Source organism: Triturus cristatus, chromosome 3_1 (assembly GCF_964204655.1).
Source record: "Triturus cristatus chromosome 3_1, aTriCri1.1, whole genome shotgun sequence".
Classification (NCBI taxonomy): Eukaryota; Metazoa; Chordata; class Amphibia; order Caudata; family Salamandridae; genus Triturus; species Triturus cristatus.
The window spans coordinates 1,027,708,573-1,027,735,111 of NC_140583.1; the positions used below are offsets into that span (position 1 = coordinate 1,027,708,573).

General features: G+C 43.7%; 1 protein-coding gene across 1 annotated transcript in view; it reads left to right on the forward strand.

Annotated features, from left to right (window-relative positions):
* LOC146861438 (NXPE family member 1-like) overlaps positions 1-14,968 on the forward strand; it is a 282,476-nt gene extending 267,508 nt beyond the window's left edge. Inside the window, exons 4-5 of the mRNA XM_085645733.1 lie at positions 3,919-4,137; positions 13,697-14,968. Coding sequence (XP_085501859.1) covers positions 3,919-4,137; positions 13,697-14,232 — 755 coding nt within the window. The 3' untranslated portion in view covers positions 14,233-14,968. The remainder of the gene's footprint in view (positions 1-3,918; positions 4,138-13,696) is intronic.
* Positions 14,969-26,539: the final 11,571 nt, after the last annotated feature.

The following is a 26,539-nucleotide window of genomic DNA, read 5'->3' on the forward strand; positions in this document are numbered from 1 at the left end:
GACGTCTCCAGACAGACCCACATCACCCCCACACCTCAAGAAGCAACACTGGCTCCCAATCCAGAAGAGATGACAGTTCAAGATGTTGACCCGCGCATACAAAGCCCTGCACAATGAAGGACCAGCATAAATTAACACATGCATAACCTTCCACAGACCAATCACACGCTTACAAACTGTCTCCCTTTTCATCGCAGACACCCTTCAGATCCACAGTGGAGGGCACTTCTTCTCACAGCTTGAGGCCAACGTCTGGAATGACCTTCCACTGCACCTCAGGCCCTCCTCATCCTGTGGCGGTTGGCATATAAGGAGGGTGGTGTGGTAGGGGAGACAAAAATAAAAGTATACAAATAAGTAAAGACAAAATAATCCTACTCTCATGCTGCTCCCGAGGACACTGGATTCCTATGTTGTCTCTAACTCAGCTATCTTAGACAGCTGGATTAGGGAGGTATAAAATGTGCATGTGTGGCTGGCCGTTGCAAGACAGCCGGCCAAAAAGACATGTGCACTTTAAACGTTAAGTGCCCTGCCCATCACTGCTTTCTGCTGCGGCCTTACCGCCAGTAGCAGAAATCCGAAAGCCCTGCCCCCCGTCCTGACACTTGGCTCGGGACGGGGTTATGAGAAATAAAATGGTAATCAATTAACCTCATCGATGCTCAGGACGGCCGTCATGAGTCACGGTAGTCGTGAGCAGTCTGAACGTTGCAGCTCCGCCCACACGTGGTTAATTCCCCACCTGTGCGGGCAAATTAATTGATGGGCGGAGTTCGGACGGCTCCCGGCTGTCATGAGCACACGCCCACCGTGATTTATGATGGTAGGGAGCCGTCCTGGGTACCTGAGCACCACGCCCAGCCCCCCCTCGCACCATGGCAGAATTTGCCACGCGGCGAAGGGGCTAACTTTGTTATTATTTTATTTTTTCTATCTCTGGGAGCTTTTCCTTAGTGGGGTGACGCTCCTCTGCCTTAACGGAGGAGCTGCCCCTGTCCTCATCGCTCCAGCAATTCAGGAAAGTACACAAGATCTGGCTGTTCGAATGAACAAGATCACCACAAAGCAGCTATCAACTCCAGTGCCTTGAGACCCTCACAGGTGATTTGCTGAGCTTTATCAATTCCTGATTGACTGATTGAAACATGTACATAAAAAATGTGGCAGATGTTCTGGTGAATGTTGGTCACTCTGTGAAGATTCACACCGTGGTTGGGTTTGTTGTAAAACTTTTTAGAAATGTCATCAATGCTCATTATGGCAGAGTATGGGATAAAGAGCGTGTTGCTGTTTTGTGTCATAACAGTAGGATGAGTAGAGATGGAGGAGTACATTCTGATAGTGAATTTAGTGGAGTTATGAATGGTGATGGCAATTTGAGTGAGAGTGCTATAACAACAGAGCATGTTGTGTGCAGGAGAAGTTTAAGAGTTGTTAAGAAACCACAGTTTGTTTTGGATTTTGCACTGCATTGACATATTAAGTGTCATAGTTGTCTCACTGTATTAGTAATCTGGCATATTTTGCAGGACTGCTGACTCTTTGCATGTAATGTATTAATGTTTGCTTTATGGGCAGAGAGAAGTGTGATATCTTCCTTTGCTGTGTTCTTTTCTCTTCAAAGTAATGATTCATCCTGCAGACTGGAATGTAGATAAACTAGCATTCTAAGATTCCAGCTGTAGTGGGAGGAAGTTCAAGATGGATAGCTGTTCATAATAAGGAGTTTCTGCTTACTTGCGTCTCCAGCTGCCTTCATGAAAGTGCATCATTCTCACCACAGGGTCTTTTGTCCAACTCTCTTCATCTCTTGTGGTCTTATCTGCTGCCTTATTTGTGGTATTGCATCCAAATCTGGAACCTCGTGTGGAATATCAGGTCTAGGGTCAAAGATCTCACATTGCTTCATTAATCTGTAGACCCCTCATCTCAAATATCACATTCAGGTCCAGAGACTAGACCTGAAGCATTATTTTCCACTTCTAGTGCCCTTGCCTGGAGTATTTCTTACATCTGTGGATTCCTGATCTTGATTATCATATCCAGCTCTAAAAGACTCCTACAGAGGTTCACATCTAGCTCTAAATACCCCTCCAGGCATCTAATGGATAGCTCTTGGTACCTCATCAGAAGAGCAGGACTTAATAGCCTCAATTCTAGAGAAGACCTCTCGAGTATTGTATTGAGCTACAAATGCCTCATCCGGATTATCCTTTCATACTTCATGTTCCTCAACACAAGTATTGTGCCCAGCACTTGTGGACTCATCTTGAGGCTTGTGTTCAGATATAGAAATTTCATCTGGAGGATTATATTCTTCTCTGGAGACCTCTGCTTGTTCATAGTATGCAGCTATGGAGGGCTTATTTAGACTATCATAATCAGTTTGAAAGACATCCCCCTAGTATTTTTCTCCAGCTTCAGAGGCCTGTTCTGGAATATTGTGCACATTTGTGTGTGTCTCACCTGGAGCATCATACTCAATCTCTAGAATAATTATAAGTTCTGTAGAAATAATAGGACATACCCTGTCCAGCTTTATCATCTATGAAATGTTCCTTAGTTTTAGAGGCCTTATCTGTTGTATCCCTCTGTGGTGTTCCCAGCTCTGTAAGTATTGTGCCAAAGTTTGGAGGCCATACCTGGTGTATTGTGTGTAGCACCCAGGACTTTCATCTGGAGTATTTTTTACACTTCAAGAGACAATAGCTGATCTATTGTCATCCGTGCTACAGGCCTCACTTGAGATTAGCATTCCATTAAGGACTAGTGGACTTCAGTGTCATGTTCAGAAGAGTTCATCTATAAGTTAGTCTCCCTCTTTAGTGTCCCAGAGTGACACAGATTGGAAGCAGTCTAGAAATGCAGATACTAGTTTAAACCACATGCTACAAGCCTAGAAGCTGGTTAATGAAGGGGGATGAGTCGGCATCACACAAGTATACATATTCTGAAGGGGTTAACGCAGCACAGAATAAATGTATATTTAAATATATGAGCATTGTACTGTTGCAGTATGAAAGTGAGCGCTCATAGGACAAATGAAGATGCAACTATAGACAGCATAACCTGACACATAACTTAGCAAGGGGATCAATCATTAGTAGGAATTAAAATACATTAATAGGGAGAGATACTGACTGTATGTCATCACAAATTCAGGGACTGTGAGTTCTCTGCGTTGAAATACTATGGAAAATAGATAGACGATATATATTGGTAAAGGCAAATTTCTATGTAAATCTTTTCTGCAGTCACTTTACGGCTTTCCGTTTTCACAAAGGACATTTAAAGGTAATAAAGTTAGACTTTTGTCTCAGTTTACCTTTGTGAATCTGGTCATTGATGATATCTTGGATTCAACTGTTTTTTCCACATTTGCTCAAAACTGGTGCGCAGATTTCTCAAACAAGTAAATTAAAAATTATTTATTTAACATTAAAGTGGCCCGCTTAAACATTTGGAGCCCTACTGACTTAAATTTCAAGCACCGTACTTGGGTCCCCTTGGGGCTGATGGTGGCAAAACGCAATATTGTGAGATTGCAGAGGGCTCAGAGTCCACCGAGGATCGAGGAATGGGGCAAAAATATGGACTGGTGTATGGTCACGGAAAAATCCGTATATGAAGCCAGGGGATGCCCGAATAAAAGGACGCAGGTCTGGAACACACACAGAGGTGAGATATTTGAACCTCCAAGATCGAGGGCAGATATTATAGATGAGACCTGAATATGTCTTAATGGGTACGGAAGGTATTGTTTGTGACCGCCAAGTCTTCAGTAGCATTTGTAATGTAACAGTATTGCCATTGTACATGTACTGGGATACCTTCATTGATCATGCCTTGATTTCAATAAAAAATATTTATCAAAAAATAAAATAGAAAAAAAAATATTTATCTTTTGTCTTCTAGAGCAAGATCAGTCCTTGATGAAGACTTGCAGGACTGGAATGCACTCCCCATTTCCTAGTGGCTATTTCTTAGGAAACAAATGGCACCCTGTTTTTTGCAACATTACTGCATTTAAAAATTCTGAAGAGAAGCGAAACTGCCTGGCAGGAAAGATGGTCTTCCTCATGGGAGATTCAACGCTGAGGCAGTGGATTCTGCACTGCACTGCTGTCATGAAAAGTAGGTTTACTCTTTTGTCTGGATGCAGTCTTACATGCTAAAATTGCAACTTATTGCTAAACATGTTCGCAATAACACAAATTCAAATGTTTGCATGCTTCTTAATATTTTTAGGTAAAGATTGAATTCTAAATCTGAATAATCATATTCGATCTTTCATGTACGATTTTCCCTAAGGGAAAGTTTACATAACACTATTCTATGCAAATAGTGGCTGATTTCGCAAACTTGAAGCTCGAAGGTTTCATCTTACCTGTCTCAAAACTGCTTGCCTGAACAGTGCATGAAGGAAGAAAGGCAAGTAAGTTGCGTTGGTGTTCCTTCCAGCGACTTGTATTGTAGGCTGCACTCAGACCACGGCAGTCCAGTGCATTAGTTCATTAAGTTGTCTTGCTCGTCATTTTCTCTGAGAAATAAAGAGAACTGCTGTTTATGCCTCCATGTATACTGACATAAACCGCCTTTTTCAATTTCAGATCAGAACAATTAAGGGGCATATCAGCAAGGGCCAGCGATAATTATCGCTCAGCGCTCTTAGCGTGAGGATAATTATCGCCGGCCAACTCTAAATTTTATCGCGGAGATAGCGTGCTATCAGCAACGCTTATCTCCAAAGCGATAAAATTCAGAGCACAAACTGCCAATTGTGAGATTATCGCTGGAAATACAGCGATAATCCCACAAGGTTTGGCGATAGCTTGCTGATAAGGATAGACATACTTAGCCATGATATCCACCTTACATTGGATATCATGGCTAAGTCAGAAAAATACCAGACGTAAAAAAGCAGCGCTAACCGTGGTTAGCGCTGCTTTCTTTTATCTCTAACAGGGTTAGTGATATCCTTGATAATAGGAGACATTTCTCCTATTAATTTACTCTGGAACGCCCCCTTTGCATCTCATTAGAGATGCAAGGGGAAGCGTAGAGTAAAAGGGTGCTAACATGCAAATTTGCATGTTAGCACCCTGTTGCTGATAGGGCGCTAGTTTTATCTCTGCTTTTTTGGCTTTTAAAGCGATAAAACCCTTGTTGATATGCCCCTAAAAGTTTTCTGCTCTCTCTGTTTTATCGATCTGAACAGTGACGTGTCTAGGAGCAGGTGAAATTGTACTCGCAAAGTGTTTTAAAGTTTACAATCTTCCCACATTCCAAAAGCTGCAGATTTAGTTGAGCCTGTAAAATCTTTGTCATGCGGAAGCAAATAGCACAAAAAAGACTTTGCTGAAGAATCTTTTAGTTTTTTCTTTTTTTCAAAGTATTCTCCCACAAAAAGTTGTTTTTGAAGGGGCTGTCTTTTTTCTCTAATGGTCTCCTACATTTGCAACACTTTTATCCAACAGAATTTTACAACTATGCAACCATCATGAAATTAGCCCCACCTGCTAACCTTTGCAAAAACTTCACAAAGTATGCAGGGGAAATAGATTTGCAGCTTGATTGCTGATAGCAGTGGCACTTTTAAAACACTGACCAGTCGTTGGTGGTTTAATAGAGCCGGCTCCAGCAACGTGACTATACAGAATTGCACAGAGTACCATCGACCTGCTGAGAATTGAACCCCTGAATGTCAAATTCGAAAATGTGTTTCCCAACAAACTACAAACCCCTACAATGCACCCATTTACAGTATTGTTTCAGAAAAAAACATACAGCCGTGCCCAAATCATTGACAATGAAACAAAAATATCCTCTAAATTGCTCTTGCTACAAACAATCATTTTCTTGGCCTGTGGATTAAATATAGTGGGTCAGTTTCAGAAAGAGACAAGCTACACCAGACTAAAGAGCCCCAATCAAGGCAAAACTGGCCTTGTGTTGCATCTTTGTGAAATTCTGCACAGGGTGAGCAGACCGCAACTGGTACACTGGAATACACACAATATAGTAATGCACAGACACTGGTATGCTGGGTAACACCAAGTGACCACGGGAGATCACTCAGCTTTTATCTATTTCATTGGGGTGAGCCCGGCCCTCTGGTTGTGTGTTTGCAACAATGTAGGGTAGAGGACAGGTGGCACTCCACATCCTTTCCAACTTTTACTTGTATAGTACCAAAAAACCAGACCATTCACAGGACTTGGACAAATCATACATAGTTTCTCAGTCTCTGACAGGGTGCAGGTTTGGTGATTCGTCCATCATACCTCTGGCTGTGACAACTTTCTCATTTACTCCCGGCTTGTCCGGTTAAACCCCCTTAGATGGAGGGCATGTGACTACCATCTTTCCTTGGGGCAATAGCTCTTAATTTGCACTTGCCGACCACGAGTCTGTATGGGGGCTGGACGTAGCTGAATCAGGCATGGAAGCATCTTCTGTTGTCCCTTGACTGACATCCAGATCGTTTCCATCCAACTTGGAAGGCTTGAACCAGGATACATTTCTGGATACTGATGACCGCCCTCTTTGAACGGTGACCATGGTCCCTTGAATTTTCGTGACCTCGCACACTTCCTTTTCGAATTGAGTGAGGAACCTCCACCCTGGGTGTCGGTCCCTCATGATCAATTTGTTACCAATGGCTAGGTCCACCACTGTGGCTCTGCAATTTTGACTCGCCTGGTCATTTGTGGCTTTTCACCTCTCCAGCGCAGCTTGGACAGCAATGACTGCTGGGCTACAACTGGGCTGTACTGGAATTATGTCTCGCACATCTCTCCACAAAAACAGGTCACTGGGGCACTTCCGGTGGTACTTTGGGGTGTCTGTCAATATGTTATAAGAAATCGATGCATGCAGCATTCATCATCCTTCTTGCACTCCACCCCTGTGCATAGCACTCAGTTCAGGGTGCACATGAAGCGCTCTCCCTCTCTATTTGCCTGAGGCTACTGTGGGTTTACATTACGATGCTTTAAATACAAGCTGTTGAAGTGAGACTGAAATTTGTGTCTCTGAAAGGGAGGCCCAGTGTCTGTCTTGATCTCATTGTGAAGTCCCAGCAGTGTAATGACTCTCACTAGAGTAAGCTTGACATATCTAAATGCAATTGATTGCACCAACTGCGCCACAGGATACTTGATTCGGCTGTCCACCATAACAGCCATGAGCCTGCCATCAGAAAAGTTTCCGAAATCCATGGTAATGCACGACCATGGCATCAGGCAATATTCTTCTGTGATTCCTGGGGCTGGGGGTGAATCTCTGTTTGTGATAAAACAGGAGTGACATTCTCTGACCTTCTCATCCACCACTTATCCATGTTCGAGAACAATACCTTGTCACTGAGACAGCCTTTGGTCTTCGCGATTCCCTGGTGCTCTTCATGTGCTAGTTTGACGACTGTGGCCCACAGGCACCTTGGTGGTATGATTTGTCATCCACTGAGTAGGAGGCCTTTGTCACTCATGCTTACTTTATTCCGTACTCTCCAGAGTTGGCTCATTGCTGCTTGATCATCTGCATTGTGGGATTTTGCCCCGTCTAGGAAGTTTTACCATTGTCATTTCCTGAGCGCTTCTTTGGCTTTCAGTATGCTCATGTCTTCATTGGTGGGTTCTTGGATCTGCTCTAGAAAAAGCACCCTTGGCCAGGCTGCATGAGCGATCATCTGCACAAAGTCTTCGACCTCCTCATCATCCTCTAATTTCTGGCAGTGTCGGCAAACAGGGGGATCACTTGCTTGTGGTCAGTCACTACCTGGAATCTCTGCCAGCATAGATACAAATGGAAGTGCCGGCCTGCCAATCGAATCACCAACACCTCAGGCTCGATCTGGACGTACCAGGTCTCCGTGTCAGTGAGAGCCCAGCTGCTGTAGGTGATGAGGACTCACAATCCTTCTTGCTTTTCTTGCAGCAGTACAACAGGCCCACAGGGCTCACATCAACCACCAAGCATGGATTCTGTTTTGGGTCACAATATGCCATCATTTCATCGTCTAGTAGCTCTTCCTTCACCATCTTGAATGCTCGGTGAGTTCTGCTGTCCCACTCCCAGGTGCAGTTGCGCTTCGTTAGGGCCTGGCGAGGTTCCGACAGAGTTCCCAGGTTGGGGATGAACCATCCACAGTAGTTGGGCATCCCCAGGAAACTCCTCATCTCCAACGTGTTTTGTGTGACATCCACAGTTCTTATGGCTTCCAATATCTTTGGGTCGAACAGCAGGTCAACCCATAGTCTTCCACCCTCTTGATTGCATCCCTCAGCCTTGTGTGGTGGTCTTCCAAGGTGTCAGAATATATTAAGATGTTCTTGCTTACATTCAGCACGCCAACTAATCCGGACAAGGTCTCCAGGATAACATCTTGGAAAACCTCTGCAGCAGAGGAGATCCTGAAGTTGAGGCATTTGTATGTACGAAGGCCAATGTGAGTTGAGAATGTGGTTATATACCTGGTCACTTCGTCGAATTTGAGCTGGTGGTAATCTGCATTCAAATCCAACTTGGAGAAACAACGAGCTCCATTGTGGTCTGCCACTATTTCGTCAACTGTGGGGGTAACATGCCTGTCAAGGCAAATGGTTTTTATTTGGGAGCCGTAAGTCCATGCACAGTCGTATGGCCCCTGGTTGTTTACGGTTGGGAGCATTCACTGAGTGTGAGACCCACAGGGTAGGCCCAGTCACCTTTTCCATGCCCCCAACCGCTCAAGCTGGTCCAGTTCCTTTTCGACAAGTGGCTGCAAGTGGAATGATACTCTCCGGTCCCTGAGTGGTACTGGCTTGAATGGCTCGTTGATGTGGAGCTTTACCATCATGTCTCTGAGGTGGCCCAGACCTTGGAACAGTTGTGGGAATTCTTTCAGAATGTTCATTGAATGAGAGTCATGCACTTGCTGCACAAAGAAGACCAATCTTAAGTCCTCAGCTGTGTGGCATCCAAGGAGGGTCCCAGTATCTCCTTTGGTCACATGGAATTTGGCCTGTGTGATCTTTCTCTTGATTTCTACTGTCACCTCTATGACACCTTTTATGGGTAACAGCTCTGTTCCTCCATAAGTGTAAACTATGGCTTTGGTAGGGGTTAATGCAGGTGGAGATCTGAGCTTGCGGAACTGGGTCTTGTTGTCCATGACATTCACAGACACCCCTGACAGTTATGTGTGTCGCACCGACTGATACGGTGCACATTGGAGGGGGTCGCTTAGAGTGGTTTTCACTGCCAGCAAAAAACACTGTGAAAGCTTCATTGTCATCTTTGGGGCTCGGAGGATCAGCATTCCTCGTCCTCTTTATTCTGTGCCTGCGTTCACTGCATCATTGCACCACTACAGCACACCTTTGGGAAGTGGTTCATGCGCCGCACTTTGAACATGATCTCCCTTGTGCTGGGCATACATTGGGCATGTGGTGCATCAAACCGCAGTTCATGCAACGTTTCTAAGCTTGTTTGGGGCTGGAATATTTGCGTGACCCAGCAGGGCACCATTGGATGGCATCGACCTGCTCCTCCTTGACTTTTACTGCCCAGGTTACAGGCACCAGGACTGCACCTCTTGATAGTGTCACCTCCATGTCTTCAGCCCTGCTCTCAGCCAGTTCATGGAACCTAGCTAAGATCAGAATATTGTCCAGATAAATGCCTATCTTGCACAGTATAAGCTTGTGTAGGGCTGAAAATCTTGAACCTTGAATCAATTGGGCCCTGATTGTATCAGGCTTGTGTAATGTTTGCACAGGGACTTGACAGTTTGTGTAGGTGCGTGTAAAAAGAGTCTACAGCAGACTCGTCATCTGATTGGCAGGCTTGTCTCAGTTTAAATCTTTCATAACTGGGGTTAAGTTGTGGGCCGAAATGTAGGTTGAGAGCTGCCACCACTTTATCAAAGTCATGGTCCCCTCCTGTGTTGGGGAGATGTTCAAACAAGTCATATAACTCTGCACCACCCTGTGGAGCATCATGGATCTCTTCACTGCCCTGTCTGTTTCACACGTGTAACAAAAATAGTTCTAAAGACACCCAATCTGCTGACACCAGCTTGAGGCGGCTGTAGTGGGATCTACTAGTTGGCTGAATGATGGCAGGGTGACAAACTCCGTGGGGCAGAAGGTGGCATTGAACTTGCCGCTGTCCAACATTATCCTGCAGTCAGGTGTTGATAGTGTCTGTATCCCCACTCAAAGATACACAGCTGTGTGATGTATGTGGCAGCCTCAGTTGCTTCCTCCATCTCAGTTGTCCCTTTGCCCCTGTAATGTTACTAGGCTGACCCTATGTATATTTTGCCACCTGTAAAAAGTTAGAGAAATGCTGGCACTAATAACCTAAAGGATAAAGAAGCATACAAAAATGCACTTACCATTTATCACCAGAAGATCAATATTGCATGTAAAACTTACGTCACCAATCAAATTGGCCAGGCTGGAAATTCTTCTAAAGAGCTTTTTAAAGCACCTAAAAAATATATTAATCCTAACACCTGCTCTCTGATGATTCAGACCTCCCAAGAATTAAAGAATTCTCATGCGATTTTTTTGTTGTTGAGGATAAAATCTAGTTATTTTACCCAAATTTTACCAGTCCACTGAACAAGGCTAATGTAGAGTTGAATTTCAACACTCCATACTGGATCGGTGGTTGTAGTATGGGAAAGTTCAACACTCTTTCACTTGAACAAATACATAGGTTGTTAGATAAAGATAAAACTGCCTCTTCTATGGACCCATGCCTGCCAAGGATCTCAGAACTGCTTTCTAAGTAAATTGCTCCTGTAATCATATCACTCTTCAATCTATCAAATGAGAAAGGGCAAATTCCTTTGGCCTGGAGATCCACACAGGTTATGCCTATTCACAAAAAGGCTAATGTTGACCTTTCGATTCTCACAAACTCCCTGCCCATTTCCCTGCTTCCACTTCTAGGTAAATGGCTGGAAGGTCTAATTAATAAACAGCTGTCGGACTACCTTGAAGAAAACAAGATCCTGGGCCCATCATAAATCGTATCTCAGATTTGAGCACAGTATTGAGATGGCCTTGGATGCCATGACAGACGCCAAAGAATGTTCTCTGGATATCAACACTCCATCTATACTTGTGCTACTAGACCTTTCGGCACTGTGTTGGCCTGCTAGGTTGCTTCAAATGCTGAACGAGATATGGATTTGTGGGATAGCCTGAGAGAGGCTCTGAGATATTTTGGAAGATAGTTCTCAAATCATCTTGTTGGGTGCTTTGAAGTCTCAGGCCATGTCGATTGACAAGGAGGTCCCACTTTATTTAACGTATATGTGGTCCCTCTTGCCAAGATCATCTAAACATTTGGTTCTGAAATTTTGTCTGATGTTGACGACACTCATCTGGTCATCTCCTTTGACCAAGACGTGGACAAAGTGAAGGAGTGCTTCTCCAATGGGATGAACGCAATAGCAGAGTGGATGTCAAATAACTATCTTCAGCTAAATACAGAAAAGACAGAGATCATGTTTTTGGGGAAAGCCCAACAGCTCTGGGCCCTGATCTGTGGCCTTCAGAAGTAGGTTATGCCCCTACTCCCAGTCAGATTGTAAAAATCTTGGAATTAGGCAAGATCAAGCTCTAACCATGAAAGAGCAGGTCCTATCCACAATGGGTACCTTCTTTTATATAATGCACCTACTGAGTAAAGGACTTCCTTTTCTCCAGCTTGTGGCTAGGGAAACCTTGGTGCAGGTTCTCATTGTTAGCAGGCTGAACAATGGTAATGCCCTATTAGCTTTCACCAATGAGACATTATTGTCCAAATTAAAGGTAGTAAAAAAGTCCAACAGCACAGATCATTTTTAATCTACCCTCGAGATCTGCTTTAACCAACTTTTGAGAATGCTACACTGGCAACTTATCAGAGAATTATATCTAAAATTTGTTGTTTAACCCACACAAAGCTTTAATGGGGAAAGGTCCTATCTTCTTCCACCAGAAGCTAAAACGCTATTATCCACTCAGGAACTTGCGATCCATGGATAAAGCTTTACTTACCATCCCTGCATCCAATGGTCAGGGAGTGGAGTAAGGTATTTCTCGTATCTGGCTCTCACTTATTGGAATAACTTGCCATTCCACATCTGAACTTGTACTAACAACATTAAATTTAAGAAATGACTAAAGACTGATTTGTTTTAACTCAGTGTTTTGCTCCTTTTTCTTGTGGCTGGCCTCAACTCCGAGGTACCCTTGCAGAGGTAATTCTTGCACAATATCAAATTAAATAACCTCAACAGTAGACTCACTGCCTCCAGACGACCACTGTGTGACTACGAGTGCCAGGCACCCAAATTCAGGATTGCCTTTATTCTCCTTCCCTTATGACTGTCAAGGTGTATTGCCCTGCAGCAGTTAGGACCATTCACTCTGGGGCTCTCCAATCCGCAGCCGCCTTACAGCGTGAATCACCCAGCATGAGCACATTCAAAGACCCTCATGCAGCCACTAGCCTCAGTCGAGGGCCTCGCTGTGAGGCACAAGCTCGAACAGCCGATGATTTCACTGGCTGCGATGTGGCACAAGGCCTCTAGGTGGCCCTGTGGTGGTGCTGCTACAGGATCTTCAGCTACCTGAGCTCCTCGGTCCGTGTAGCCCACATGCGTGTCAATGCAGCATACCAGGCACAGAGGGGCAGTTACTGGGATAAGGGGTCCATCCCACACACTTGCAGGCGGTGCGCCACGTTCATGAAACAATGGGCAGACTGCACAGCAACAACTCCTCCTGCCAGGCTACCGCTCCTCATGGCGTACCACACCAATTTCAGCCGAGATGTCGGGGAATGCAGGCAACTTTATCATATGAGGCTTGACTGACCTCCTTGCCAATGTGAAGTCCTGCACTGGGTGAGCAGGCCAGAACAGGTATGCTGGAATACATATTACATTGTAATGCACAGACACTGTATGCTGGGTGGTGCTGAGGGTTGACGAGCAATCACTTAGACTTTATTTATACCATCAGGCTGGACTCAGCCCTCTGGTGGTGTGTTTGCAACAATGTATGATAGAGACCAAGCGGCACTCTACACTTGTGTTGCGGTTCAGTTAGGGTCTGGCTTGGCATTTTCTGCTGGACTGTACTTATTGGAGCTAAGACTTATTTGCATATGGTTGGATCTAAACTGAGGTGGCATGGTTGAAAATAACCAATGGACTAGATTGTGGCCCTTAGAATGGCAGTGGCTGCGATTCATTCAAGTTTTCCACAAATCACTTTGTTGTTGTTGCAGTCTTTTTGTAAGTAAATTATTTTCCAGGGTGAGAGAGGGAGAGGCTAACCACAAAGACATATGTTTCCTCTGGTGAATTTCTTTAAAAAAAATGTCAAGTGCCTTTGTACTTACTTGGAAGATTTTTGCAGAAGTAACTATACACATACTTGTTCATACAAAAAAGAATGAATTTAAAACATTTTCTCAAAGTGCATCTGGAAAACCTGTGACTCTAAAGGGTTACTGGTATTAGCTGGGAGGTTTTGTGAATTTCAAAAAATGAGTAGATCTGCATCCATCTGAGTTTGCAAACGTTCTGGTTCAGATTCACTATTTTCATGGGACTTGAATACATTATCTTGATGCTGTGGGATGAACTGTTGTATCATCTGCTATAATAAACGTTAAAAATGTTTTTTTTATATTTTTCTCTCAGCACTGAAGTATTTCAACCTTCATCGCACTGGTTTGGAAACCAAACTATTGGCACTCGACATGGAGAGAAATATTCTAGTGCAATGGAAAAGACACGGGTACCCACTCATCGCTAGCGCTCACTACTCAGTTAAAGATGTGAGCTACATCGCTCATGACATCGACCAACTCAGTGGAGGTGGACACTTTGTCATCATCATCAATCTCGGCCACCACTTCCGTCCATTTCCAATTGAGGTCTTTATAAGAAGAGCAATGGATGTGAGATATGCCTTGGAGCGCCTCCTCCTTAGAAGCCCTGATACAAAGGTCATCATCAAAGCTGAAAATACCCGGGAGATGAATATTGATCAGGAGAGATTTAGTAACTTCCATGGTTATATACAATACCTTGTGGTGAAGGAGGTCTTTGATGGTCTTAACGTGGGTGTGGTTGATGCATGGGACATGACCACTGCATTTGCCACGGATAATGTTCATCCACCCGAGACTGTGGTTATGAATCAGGTAGATATGTTCTTATCTTACATCTCCTAACATGTGGCAGAACAATTAAATAAAAGTTTCATATGGGGAGTGTAAGGGAATAACAGATGGTGAAAAATTCAGGGTGATTGACTCTTCATTATTCCTGATTCTGCTGTAGGACAGCTGGACTCTGCCTTCTCTCAAGTGTTCTTGACGGGCTTGCTGGCTTGCGTCCTGTTCTTTTGAAGTCTCAGGGACAAAAAATACTTCCAACTCATCACCTACAGCTCCTGGGCCAATCTTCAATTCGCTCCTGACCCCCAAGGGGCGCCACTGCAGTCCTGGACACTTGGAAGTGGATTTTGGACCCTTGTGATCAAGATTTCAGTCTCATCGCAACTGAAAGCAGCACTGTTTGCTCTGGAATTGCACCAATCACTTGAAGGATAAGTGCACGATGATGTAAAATTGTCTTGTCATACAACAAGTATCGCCACCTGTGGCCGTGAGGTCCCGTCTGTGACACCCGGCCAAATCTTTGCACCCACAACATCATTATCAGCGGCGCTCTACTTTCTGTCGCTGGCCGTCTCCCTTGCAAACAGAAATTTTGCTCAACTTGAGAGAAGAACTTCAGCAGCACATGTTTGGAACTGTATCCAACCTACACTCATCGTGGTCGGCCTGAATTTTGGATTATCCCCAGTCTAGCTCGACCTCTAGTAACCTATTAGCACTATTGACTTCTAAGCACTGTTTTTTGTTTATTCTTTAAAAATTCATAACTCTGGTTCTACTTACTGTATTTTGGCATTTTGGTCTTATTTTATTCAGAAAATTGTCATCTATATTTTTAACCATGTGGAATATTTTTGTGGTGTTCTCATTGTGTTACTGTGTGTATGGGCGGGGTTGTGATAGTCTCCTGGTGGGGACTTGGGTGTGATATAATATGGTATATGGTACTGCAGTCTTAAACATACTTTGCATTTAAACACACTTTGCTCACCAGAAACGACAGACACTTCTAAGTAAAAGCTGCCTAGCCCTATGTTTATCCCAAAATATTCATTCAAATTAACCTTTTCTCTATTTATTAATTTAAAACTTTATTTCTATGAACCTATTGAATTTAGACTATTTGGGTCTAAAAATTGTTAGTGGTTTTATAGCATTGCTAAAACAAATTCGGGTCAGTTTTGAATCCCAGATTACTTCATTATTGCCATTTGATCCTTATCTGCAATTAAAGAATGATTATGCAATACAGTGCAATACAATAGAAACTGATTTACTCATATTTAGCAAGTAACTAAGGGGCATCAATGGCCATCAATGGCCATTTTTACAGTTTGTTGCTTATACTAGATACGCAAAGCCTTTATATTGCTTTGCCTTTGTTTAAATATTACTATGCAACATGGGATATGCTCTTTTAGATGATGGCTGGATGAGTGAGAGACTAACGTTGTTTTGAGGTAGAGGCTACATTCTCACAAGCAGCTAACTGAAACAATGTTATGTCCACTGCATGGGTAAGTTTCTTTTTAACAGGAAAGGTATGTTCTCATAATATTAGTGAACTTCTTAGAAGATATATTCAAATATCACCTTAATATGTAAGTGCATTTAACCCCTTTGCTGCTAGGCCTTTCCCCCCCTATGCTAAGCCTTTTTTTTGGCTATTTGGCCTAAGTTCGCGCTTACGCCCCTGTAACTTTTTGACCTCATAAGGTATCCACTCCAAATTTGCGTCCTTTCCTTCCAACATCATGGGGATTCTAAGGGTACCCATGGTTTGAAAATTCCCCTGGAGGGGACCCAGAAATTAGCCAAAATACAGCAAGTTAATATTTATTTTTTTTATATAGGAAGAAAGTGGTGGATTAAAGTGTCTGTTTTTCCCCCTGAAAATGGTATCGACAAGGGGTTTGTGGGGCTGAAATCACTATTTTCCCAGCTTTTTGGGACTGAAAGACTTTTCTCAGAAAATCATCATTTTTTACACAAGTTTGGCATTCTACTGGGACAAAGCCTATTTTTGCTATTTTGTGTGCTTTCAACCTTCTTCCAGTTAGTGGTAGAAATGGGTATGAAAGCAATAATGGATCCTGGAAAGCTATACATTTTAGAAAAGTAGACAAAATGTTGAATTCATCAAGGGGTTATTTGTGTAGATCCTTCACGGTTTCTTTATAGAAACTATCAGTTGAATATAGGAAAAATTGAAATTTTGTTGAAAAAAACTGCTATTTGTGATAATGTTTTCACCTGTAACAACTTCTGATTATGACAGCTGTTTGAAAGCAATATAACGTTACATCCGCTGGACCTTTATGGTTGTGGGATATGTTCACTAAGAACCCGACGATCCCAGAGCCAATAACTAAGCAGCGTCTTGTAATGTTTTTTTATTATGTACCAGATATATAGCAATTAATTTGGGAAAATATATATAGGGAAAAATTGGTATGAAAGACACCTATGTATTTCTGAAATTCGAACAAAATATAGAGTTTAGAAACAGTAGATATTTGCACATTTCCAAAATTGTGGGTAACCATACTAGCATCAGGATTATAGGACATTTTTCAAAATGACTTCTTTTTTACACATTGTCAGTCAATAGGTAATAACAGTTGCTCTACAATTCAGTGTTACCCTAAGTCTACCGATAAAAATGATACCTCACTTGTGTGGGTAGGCCTAGTGCCCACAACAGGAAACGACTCAAAATGCAACTTGGACTCACTTTATTTTTACAGGGAAAACTGACCAATTTTTTTGCAAAGTGCCTAGCTGTAGATTTTGAACCCTAGCTCTGTCGGCACCTAGGGAAAACTAGCAAACCTATACATTTTTGAAAACTAAACACCCAGGGGAATCCAGGATGGGGTGACTTGTCTGGTTCTCACCAGGTTCAGTTACCCAGGATCAGTGGCAAACCTCAAAATGTGTCAAAAACAAATTTTCTTCACTTTTCTGTTGTGGAAAGTTCTGGGATCTGCGTGGATCCACAAAATTCCACCTACCCCGCATTCCCCGAAGTCTTATGAGAAAAATGGTACCTCACTTGTGTGGGTAGGCCTAGTGCCCACAACAGGAAATGGCCCAAAACGCAACGTGAACAGACCACATTTTCATAGTGAAAACTGACCCTTTTTCTGCAAAGTGCCTAGCTGTAGATTTTGAACCCTAGCTCTGCCGTCACCTAGGAAAACATAGCAAACCTATACATTTTCGAAAACTAGATACCCAGGGGAATCCAGGATGGGGTGACTTGCCTGGCTCTCACCAGGTTCTGTTACTCTGAATCCCTTGCAAACCTCAACATTTGCTGAAAAAAAAAAAAATCCTCACATATCTGTGGTGGAAAGTTCTGGAATCTGCATGGATCCACACAAATCCACCCACCTCCCATTTCCCAACGTCTTCTGAGAAAAATGGTACCTCACTTGTGTGGGTGGGTCAAGTACCTACGACAGGCAAGGGCCCAAAACCTATTGGGGCTACATCAAGATTACCTATCACAAAACAACCTGGTTTGCAATGGGGGCCTCATGTGTTTTTAGCCCCGGGTTCGGCGGCCATCTAGGGAAACCTAGAAAACCCGCACATTTCTGAAAACTAGACACCCAAGGGAGTCAAGAGTTCTCCTACCCAGAATACACTGCAAACCTCAAATTTAGCTGGAAAAAATATTTTTTTTTTCACATTTCTAGGCTGTCTGGGAAAATTAAAGGGAGGGTGAAGGCCCTTGCCCAATGGGATGCTCCCCCTTCCCTGGTGGCTAGTGGGTGGATTCCTGCTTGGGGATCACCCTCCTGGGGTGATCCCCAAGCAGGGATGCACTAGGGAAGGTTCCTATTCCAACAATACCTCTCCCATCTGTTTCGGTGCTTGGGGGCTGAGATAGCCCCACAAGCACCGGAACTGAGAAACTGAAACTAATGCTCAGTTTCATTTTCGTGGCAATGACGATAGCGCTATGCATACGATCATCATTGCAAGGAAAGTACTAAACAGGCCTGGGGAGGTTTGGGAAGCTCATCCCGACCTCACCAGGCAAAAAAGGTAAATCCCTCTGCTGTCTGCAGCAGAGGGATTTTCTGAGCATGTGCTCATGATGGAATGGTTCCGTCATGAGCACAGGAGCACTGGTGCTCATGACGGAACCATTCCGTCATGTGCACCCAAAGTGTAAAACATTTGAATTGCTTAATTTAAAAACTGTTCCTAAAGCTTTCGAGACCAGGGGTGGGTGAACATCATTCATAACAAGTATTGGCAAACCCAATAAGCCTTGTCTATGCAAGAGCTATCAACTTTGCCAATGTGTTTCAGGCATCTTGTACACCAGCATGGCAGCTGTTTAGCATAACTAAATGTTAGTGGCTTAGAGGAGATTGGCATGGAGTGGAGTGTCATAGAGTACCATACAGTGGAGTAGAGTATGGAAGAATGGAGTGGTGTGGAGTGATATAGAGGATTGTGGAGAGGAGTGTTGTGGAGTGGAATAGAGTGGAGTGTCATAGAGTGGTGTATCGTGGAGTAGAATATTATAGAGTAGAGTTGAATGCAGTGGAATGGAGTAGAGTGGAATAGATCTATGTAGAGTGGTGTAGAGTGGAGTAGAGTGGTGTAGAGTGAAGGGGAGGTGAGTGCAGTGTTGTGGAGTGGCAGAAATTGGAAAGAAGTGTTGTGGAGGGTCCTGGAGTAGGGTGGAGTGGTGTAGAGTGAAGGGGCACATAGTGGAGAGTTCTGGAGTGGCATATTTTGAAGAGGATAGTTGTGGAGTGTCGTTGAGTGGAATGTCATGGAGTAGAGTGGAATGTCATGTCGTGGAGTAGAGTGGAGTGGAGCATTGTGGAGTGGAGTGTTGTGGAGTAGAGTGGAATGCAGTAGAGCGTCAATGAGTGGAGCAGCATCAAGTGTTGTAGAGTGGGGTGGCTTAGAGTTGCGTAGATTGGCTGTTTTCTGACATGATTTTAGAAATAAGAGAAAATCGGCCACCATCTTTAATTGGCAAAATAATACATGAGCTGTGTATGTACTTGAAGTCAGTAAAACAGCCTATACGGGGATGAGTGCTAAAAAATTCCTTCCAGAAATTTTATGTAAAGTGAAATATACATTTCTTTTCCCGAATGGATCGAGCATGTTTTATTTAAAATATCAAAGCTAGGTTCAATTTGTTGATCGATCTTATCAGTGGAAAAGTGAAAGAAGCGCAATCCCCCTTATAAGGGAGCCCAAAACCAATATCCTACCACAAAAGCCCAACTGATGGTAAACATGGAAAATTGAAAAAAGAGTACAAAAACAAGGGCAAACTGGGAGATGTAAATATAAAGGAGCTGGGGGAGTGCTGAAGCTGAGGAATAGGGTTTGAGTCTGATGGGAGGCTCAGCATCATGTGATTGGTTTTGGGCAGGAGGGAGGAAGCAGACAATGAAGAGGATATGGCGTAATAGCTAGAGCAGCCAACTTTGAAGGTGGGGAACTGCGTTTGACCCTGCGCTCCAATATCTTCTGAGTACGGGACAAAACTAAACAAAAACCATGCAGCCGCCAAATATCCAATTGGGGGAGGGACAAATGCTGCATTAACATGCAAGCACAGGCAAACAGCAACAGAGCAGGAATCTAAGAAAAAATTAGTCCCCCAAGGAACAGATAAACAAACATACTGTAATGATACCCTACTTAGGGCCTCATGTAGGTAGCTAAATACCGGTCGGTAACGGCCGAAATTCGGTAAATATCCCGTTACCGACCGGTATTTAGCTATTTGAGATGTAGGAGGCATATTTCAGGATTATACCGAATCCTGAAATCATATGTAGGGAGCACTCTAAAGAGTGAAAATTAGTATTAAGAATTCGTTATTTACCACCAAATACAGGTTGGTGATAAATAACGAATACCTTGCAAAAAGTAATATTTTGCAGATTTAAGAGTGCCATGTGGCAGACATACATGCCCTTAGGGCATGTATGTGCGCCACATGTGCACACATGCAAGATTCAGGGGTGCAACAGGGTGTCAATGTGACACCCTGCCACCCTTGAATATGCTCCCCCCATTACCGAATCGGTATTTACCGAATCGGTAATGAGGCATACCTTCCCATTGATTCCTATGGGCCTCCAGGCCCATAGGAATCAATGGGAAGGTATGCCTCATTACCGAATCGGTAAATACCGATTCATAATTACCAAATTTTTCCGATTCGGTAAAATTTACCGAATTATTACCTACATCACATTTACCGATTCATAAATACCGAATCGGTAAAATTCTGTATTTATGAATCGGTAAATGTGATGCTACCTACATATGGCCCTTAGTCCCTGTTCCATGGGAGGAATGAAAGAGAAAAAGGAGGGACAAAAGGGCATGACTGGACACCAGCAATCAAAGAATTTTAAATGTCACTGATATACACAAATTAAAAGTAATGGCAAGCCATAAGCGAAGTTAAACTCCACTAAGCGTATACAACAAGTCGCTAAGCAGCAGCGCAAGTGCTTTCCAGGTTTAACTTAAAAACATTATAGCCAATGCTGAAGAGCATCTAACATAAAATCTGCTTTAGTCATGTGTTGCCCCCCAAGAGGTCTCTTCCTTTTCTGGTAACCCCTATAGTCTACTCTAATTATGAGGAGATCCAGCTAGTTTTAACCCTTAAAGCACAGAGTTACAGATAATGATTGAAAACCAGACTGCCAAGTGTTTTGTGGCTTCTCGGCAGCCTGGAAGACCCAGAACCATTGTACTTTGTGGAGTCCTATGGTTCTCAGTGCTCAGAGGACACCTTACAAAGGCCACAACTGGGGACCTGGACAGTCTCTCACATGGGCCTGCTTCCTATCGTACTCCTGGGTACCTGGCCATGTTCCCTCTCATTCCAACTCCGAAATGACAATCTCCTACTTGTGGGTTGAAGCTGCCTTTCAATGCAACTACACAGCTAGTTCACTTCAGGTTTTGTTTCTCTTTTCTTTTTCCCTTGCATTGTGGGTGCTCCTCTATTTGTTTCTTTCTGACTTTTGCAATCCATTATCATTGCTTTCATGTGGTGTTTGATGTAATTTACTTTTCCTATTCTTTTGCAATGCAAAGAATGGAGTCTGGTTTAAGGGTGCATTGCAACAAAGCCATGTTCATTCGCTTGTTTCCTTGCTTCCTCACCTGAATTCCTGACTCCTAGATTTCTGAAACACTGGGAAGACTTAATATGCAAGGAGGTGTTGTACGCCTTTGACATTTTTCTCCTGAGAAGGTGGCAGCTTCTCGAGGGCACTTTCCTACCACATATTCCATATGATGTACTTACTTGCAGGTTTTTAATGCCATACTAGTTTATAGAATAATGTTTACAAAATACACTTGGAATATGTCGTCAGTGATATCATCAGTGTTGTCATCAATAATGTCATAAAACATGTAGTGAGTTATGTAATATGTGAGGTCATAAGCAGTGCATGGTGGGCAGCCAACTCCATGCCTTTGTTAGTGCATGGCATGGGGTTAGCTACAGGGCTGTCTTGCAGCCAAGCCCTGCTTCCATCTACCCACAGGCAGTCAACCCCATGCTGTGCACAGCCTTTTGCCAATCACAGCGGGGTCTCCCCAAGCCCTGTGGCCAAACTCCCATCAGGCTGCCAACCCCACACCACATATCCCTTCAGTGATGTCATCAGTGATATAGTTAGCTCAGCTAGCTATAATTACTGAATTTCACAGTGAAACCTGAAACTAACTATAACGTCCCTTCAACCTTTGTTTTTTTTCAATGTTTTATTTGTTTCATTTATGAACTGTAACGTCCCTGTAACCTTTGTTTTTTTCAGTGAATATGTATTTATTACCTACTGGAGCTCTCCAGTAGGTAGATATTGTGAGGACCTAATTTTCATGGGAAAATAATTTTTTGACTTACCTATAGCTTTGATGTCATTTGACCAATCTTCATGAAACTTTTCAAACATAGTGTCAAAGTAGGTTCTGTGTGTTATGGAAACTTTGGGGGTGATCCGTGCAGTGGAGACCGAGCAATAGGTGCACAGAAAAAGGGTTCATTTGTAATGTTAATTCCTATTGGAAAGCGTTGTCGAACCTACCGCTGGACGGACTTACACCAAATTTGGCAGAAAGACAAATGTTGTTACGCAGATTGTGCCTTTTGTTATTTGGTGCAAATCCATTCTGTAGGTTTTGTGAAATTAGATCCAAACAATATAGTGATATCTGGCCGAGGATATTTAGCAGTGATTTCGTGGTGATCGCAGTGTAATCACAGTGACATCACGAATGCATGCACTAGGGGGAATGCTCTGATTGGCAGGATGCAATCTGAACAGAAATTTGTGCCCGCCATGGTATCGATCGGGAATGGGTCCCTGGGCTAACAATTTTTGTCAAAGCTAAGATAAGGGGTCCGAGTGGAGGTACTCTGACGTCATGTTTGAGAAATGGGGGTGTTAGTGTCACAAGTTATGTGTCCAAAATGTACTTTTTTAATCTCATGCAATATTCGCGATGATGCCATGACCACCAGTTGGGCCCAGTATACCACTGTGGGGACGTCACAACTATCACGACAACATCGCAAATATTGGTGGAAATATAAAACAAAAAGTATCTATATCTAGATACTCACCCTCGCTGGTCAAAGTCATGGACTCATGTTCTACTCACATAAACACTCAGATACTCATAGACCCGCTCACATACCCACTCATACATTAATGCACACACTCACAGACTCACTCAGAGATCCTTGTGTGGACTCACATAAGCATTCTGAGACTTATACATCAAGTCACAGATCCACTCAGATACTCATGCACCCACTCACTGACCCACTCAAACTCATTACCCGCTCACAGATGCACTTAGAGACTCATGCGTCCACTCACATACATAGTCAGAGACTTCTACACCCAGTCACAGACCCATTCTGAAACTCATACACCCAGTCACAAACTCACTCAGACACTCACACACCCACTCACATACCCACTGAGAGACCTATGCTTCCAGACACACACCCACTGATTGATTGATGCACCCACTCACAGATCCACTCAGAGACTCATGCAGCCAGTTACAGTCCCAATCAACGACTGATACACCCACTCACATACCCACTCAGACACTCACACACCCATTCACATACCCAAGTTCACCATATTTTGAAGTTCACCACACAATGTTGCAAATGCAAACAGCAGGAGTGGTTACTTTGCAAAACATGATCTTATTGTTTCTACTGTACCTTTCAAACATTTTTTACTAACCAATAAGAAACATGCTTTTTAAAGAAAGTAAAATGCACCCTATTTTTGAATGTACAAACTTCTTAAACAGCCAATCAATTCTCTACTTTCTTAAAAACAGCATCTTGTCCACCATTTTACATACCTCTCATTCTACCAACTGACTACCTCAGCTACAAAAATCTTTTCAATACCTACAGTCATCCCTTCAAGATGCTTTCAGTGTGGATTTTTGGGTACAGCTATGTTTTATGGTGCAAAAGGTATGCTGAATGCAGAGGTATTGGCAAAGACCTAGCTTTTCAAAAATGTAGACATTAAATGGATTGGACAGAGAGGATTAAAGTGGCATCAATTGATGCCTTTGGTTAAAACCTTTTTCCATCTCCAACTCCCTGACCTCATGATTGTGCACTGTGGTGGCAATGACCTAGGCACATTGACTGGGGTAGGTCTGGAAATGGTAATGAAGGACACCTTTGCAGAATGGATGTTGCTTTTCCCCCAAACTGTCTTTTTATACTCTTAACATATGCCAAAGACAGAAATGGAACCGGTCTAATCACTTTTGTCCTCAGATTGAGAAAGCTAGAAAAAATGTCAATAAATTTGTTTCTGCTTACCTCAGAGACCATAGGATGGGTTCGATCTATAACAACAATCGACGTTTCCATATGGATGACATCTACATAAGTGATGGAGTACACTTCACTGATCAAGGCAACAGTGTTTCTCAACAACCGGAAGCTCTGCATCTGCACTTACATGTAGCTACAACAGTCTCCCAATGAGAACAAGGGCGCTTTTTAGAGCCACCCAATCACCTAACATATAACCAACATTTTAAAAAAAAGATCTTAATTATTTTTGCTTGGAGCCGCGCAACCATCGCGTTCACACTAGGGGCCACGCTGGGAGTCGCACACCCATTGCGTTCACACTAGGGGGCTGCGCTGAGTGCAGCGCTCGGGTCGCAACTCCAAACTTTAGCAAAAAAAATTGGCTACTTCCATTAATTTATATTCGCCCCGGGGACCCCATCCCCCGGGGCATCCCCAAATGTTTCTTTTATTGTTTTAAAGGAGAGGGGCCGTGTGGCCCCCTTCCTGGGCCATTTTGGACTCTAGGGACCCCATCCCCTGGGGCATGGCCACTTGTTGGGGATCGTGGGGGGAGCCCCAATGCCCCCAGAGTCCCACCGGCTCCCAGCCTCCTGTGGGAGCCGGCATTGCTTTTGAGCAAGGAGAGCTGCTCACATGCAGCTTCCCTTGCCCAAAAGCAATCCTGCTTAGCTTCATTGAAGCGAGAGCAGGCTTCCCTGCTCTTGCTTCAATGAAGCCAAGCAGAGTTTGCTATGGCAGGGTGTGAGCCGCACTGCTCCCGCCCTGCCATATCAACTAGCAGTGTCCCGGGGTGGTGGTACCAGGGACACTATGGGCTCCAGGAGGGGGTCGCACTGCACCCCTTCCAACATTTCTAAAGCCCCGGGGAGATGGTGGTCCCTGAGGCTTGAGGATCCGTAACAGACACCAGAATTTCAAATTTAAATGCCCTGGGGAGGTGGTGGTACCCGGGGCATGTGGGGAGGCTAAACACACCATTTTTATTTGAAAACAGAGCCTCGGGGAGATGGTGGTCCCCGGGGTTGTGGGGAAGACCAAGTGCCTCCCCCAGAGTTTATTATCAAATCCCCGGGGAGGTGGTGGTCCCCGGGTCAGCATGTGGAGTTTGGAACCCCCCCACATATTTTTTTTGTTTCAGCCCCGGGGACGTGGTGGTCCCCAGGTCTGCGGTTGGCCCCAGCGGGCCCCAGCAAATTTTTTGCTGAGTGCCCCACCCAGTTTTTATTTTCACAGCAGGAGTCACTCACTCAGCGCGACTTCGATTTTTTTTTTTATAAAAAAAAAATTATGGGATGCCCTGTGGGTCCTTGTGGGACCTCCTGAGCAGGCCTAGGGGGTCACAATGTTTCTACCCTGCCCCCTATTCTTCTTTTTCATCCTTTTTTCCAGTTATCTTCGGACTCGGTAACCGAGTCACAAAATGGCTGCCAACACTTCCTGGTTTGGAGTGTTGGCAGCCGATCAGTGTGTACCTCGTGCCCGGGAGGGTGTGCAAACCCTCCTGGGTGCTCAGATATCGAAACTTTCTTTTTCTAATTTCTCAGCAGCTACTGAATGGATTTACATCATTTAACAAAAAGGGTTCTTTCTAAAGCAAGGGCTACCTTGTTGCCAAATTTGATGTAATTCCGTTCAGCAGTTCGAGCTGTAGCTTTGTCTAAAGTTTCCTCTGGAGGACAGATATCAAACTCGTTCGTTTTCTAATTTTCAAGAACTGCTGAACGGATTTATACCATTTTAAAAAAGGGCTCTTTCTGAACCAAGCCCTACCTTCTTGCCAAATTTGGTGTTATTCCGTTCAGCAGTTCGGGCTGTAGCTTTGTCTAAAGTTTCCTATGGAAATTAACATGGGGAATATGCGTTTTAGGACCCCCCCCCCCCATTTTTCCCAGCTCCCACTTGACGAATCACCTCGAAACTTTCAAGACCGAAGCTGACCGGAGGTGGGCACTTTTTTTTGTGAAAATTTTGCGAAGATTCATCAACCGGCTTATTTACAGGGAGCGTGCGTCATTTTTTCTGACACTCCGGCGGTGCTTTCTTTGCTCCATAATTTCAAGGCAACGCATTAGGCCCAATGCATACATTTTTGTAGGCTTGCATCAGAAAATATCTGCGCTAGAATTGGCTGTGGTACACAGAAGGTAATATATGCAAGGTAGGCGTTTCCACCTAAAATCCATCGTAAAACAGACGTTGTGATATTTATGAGTTTTTCCCAAAGGGAAGCATCATCAGCAAGTGGTTCGCAAAGACTATAATGCATCATCCCTTGGCTTTTGGCATTCCCCCTAGGCTATTCGAAACCTGATTCACTTAAACCCTGCACCTGTGACAATTTTTTAGATCAGCACACATTCAATTTCACATTTTTCTGCTCCTTTTATGACTCACAGCGCAGGAACCATATTTTACCATTGTTTAAAGACTTCCAGTTTGCCCAAGTGAGGCCGGCTTTGACTTATCTTC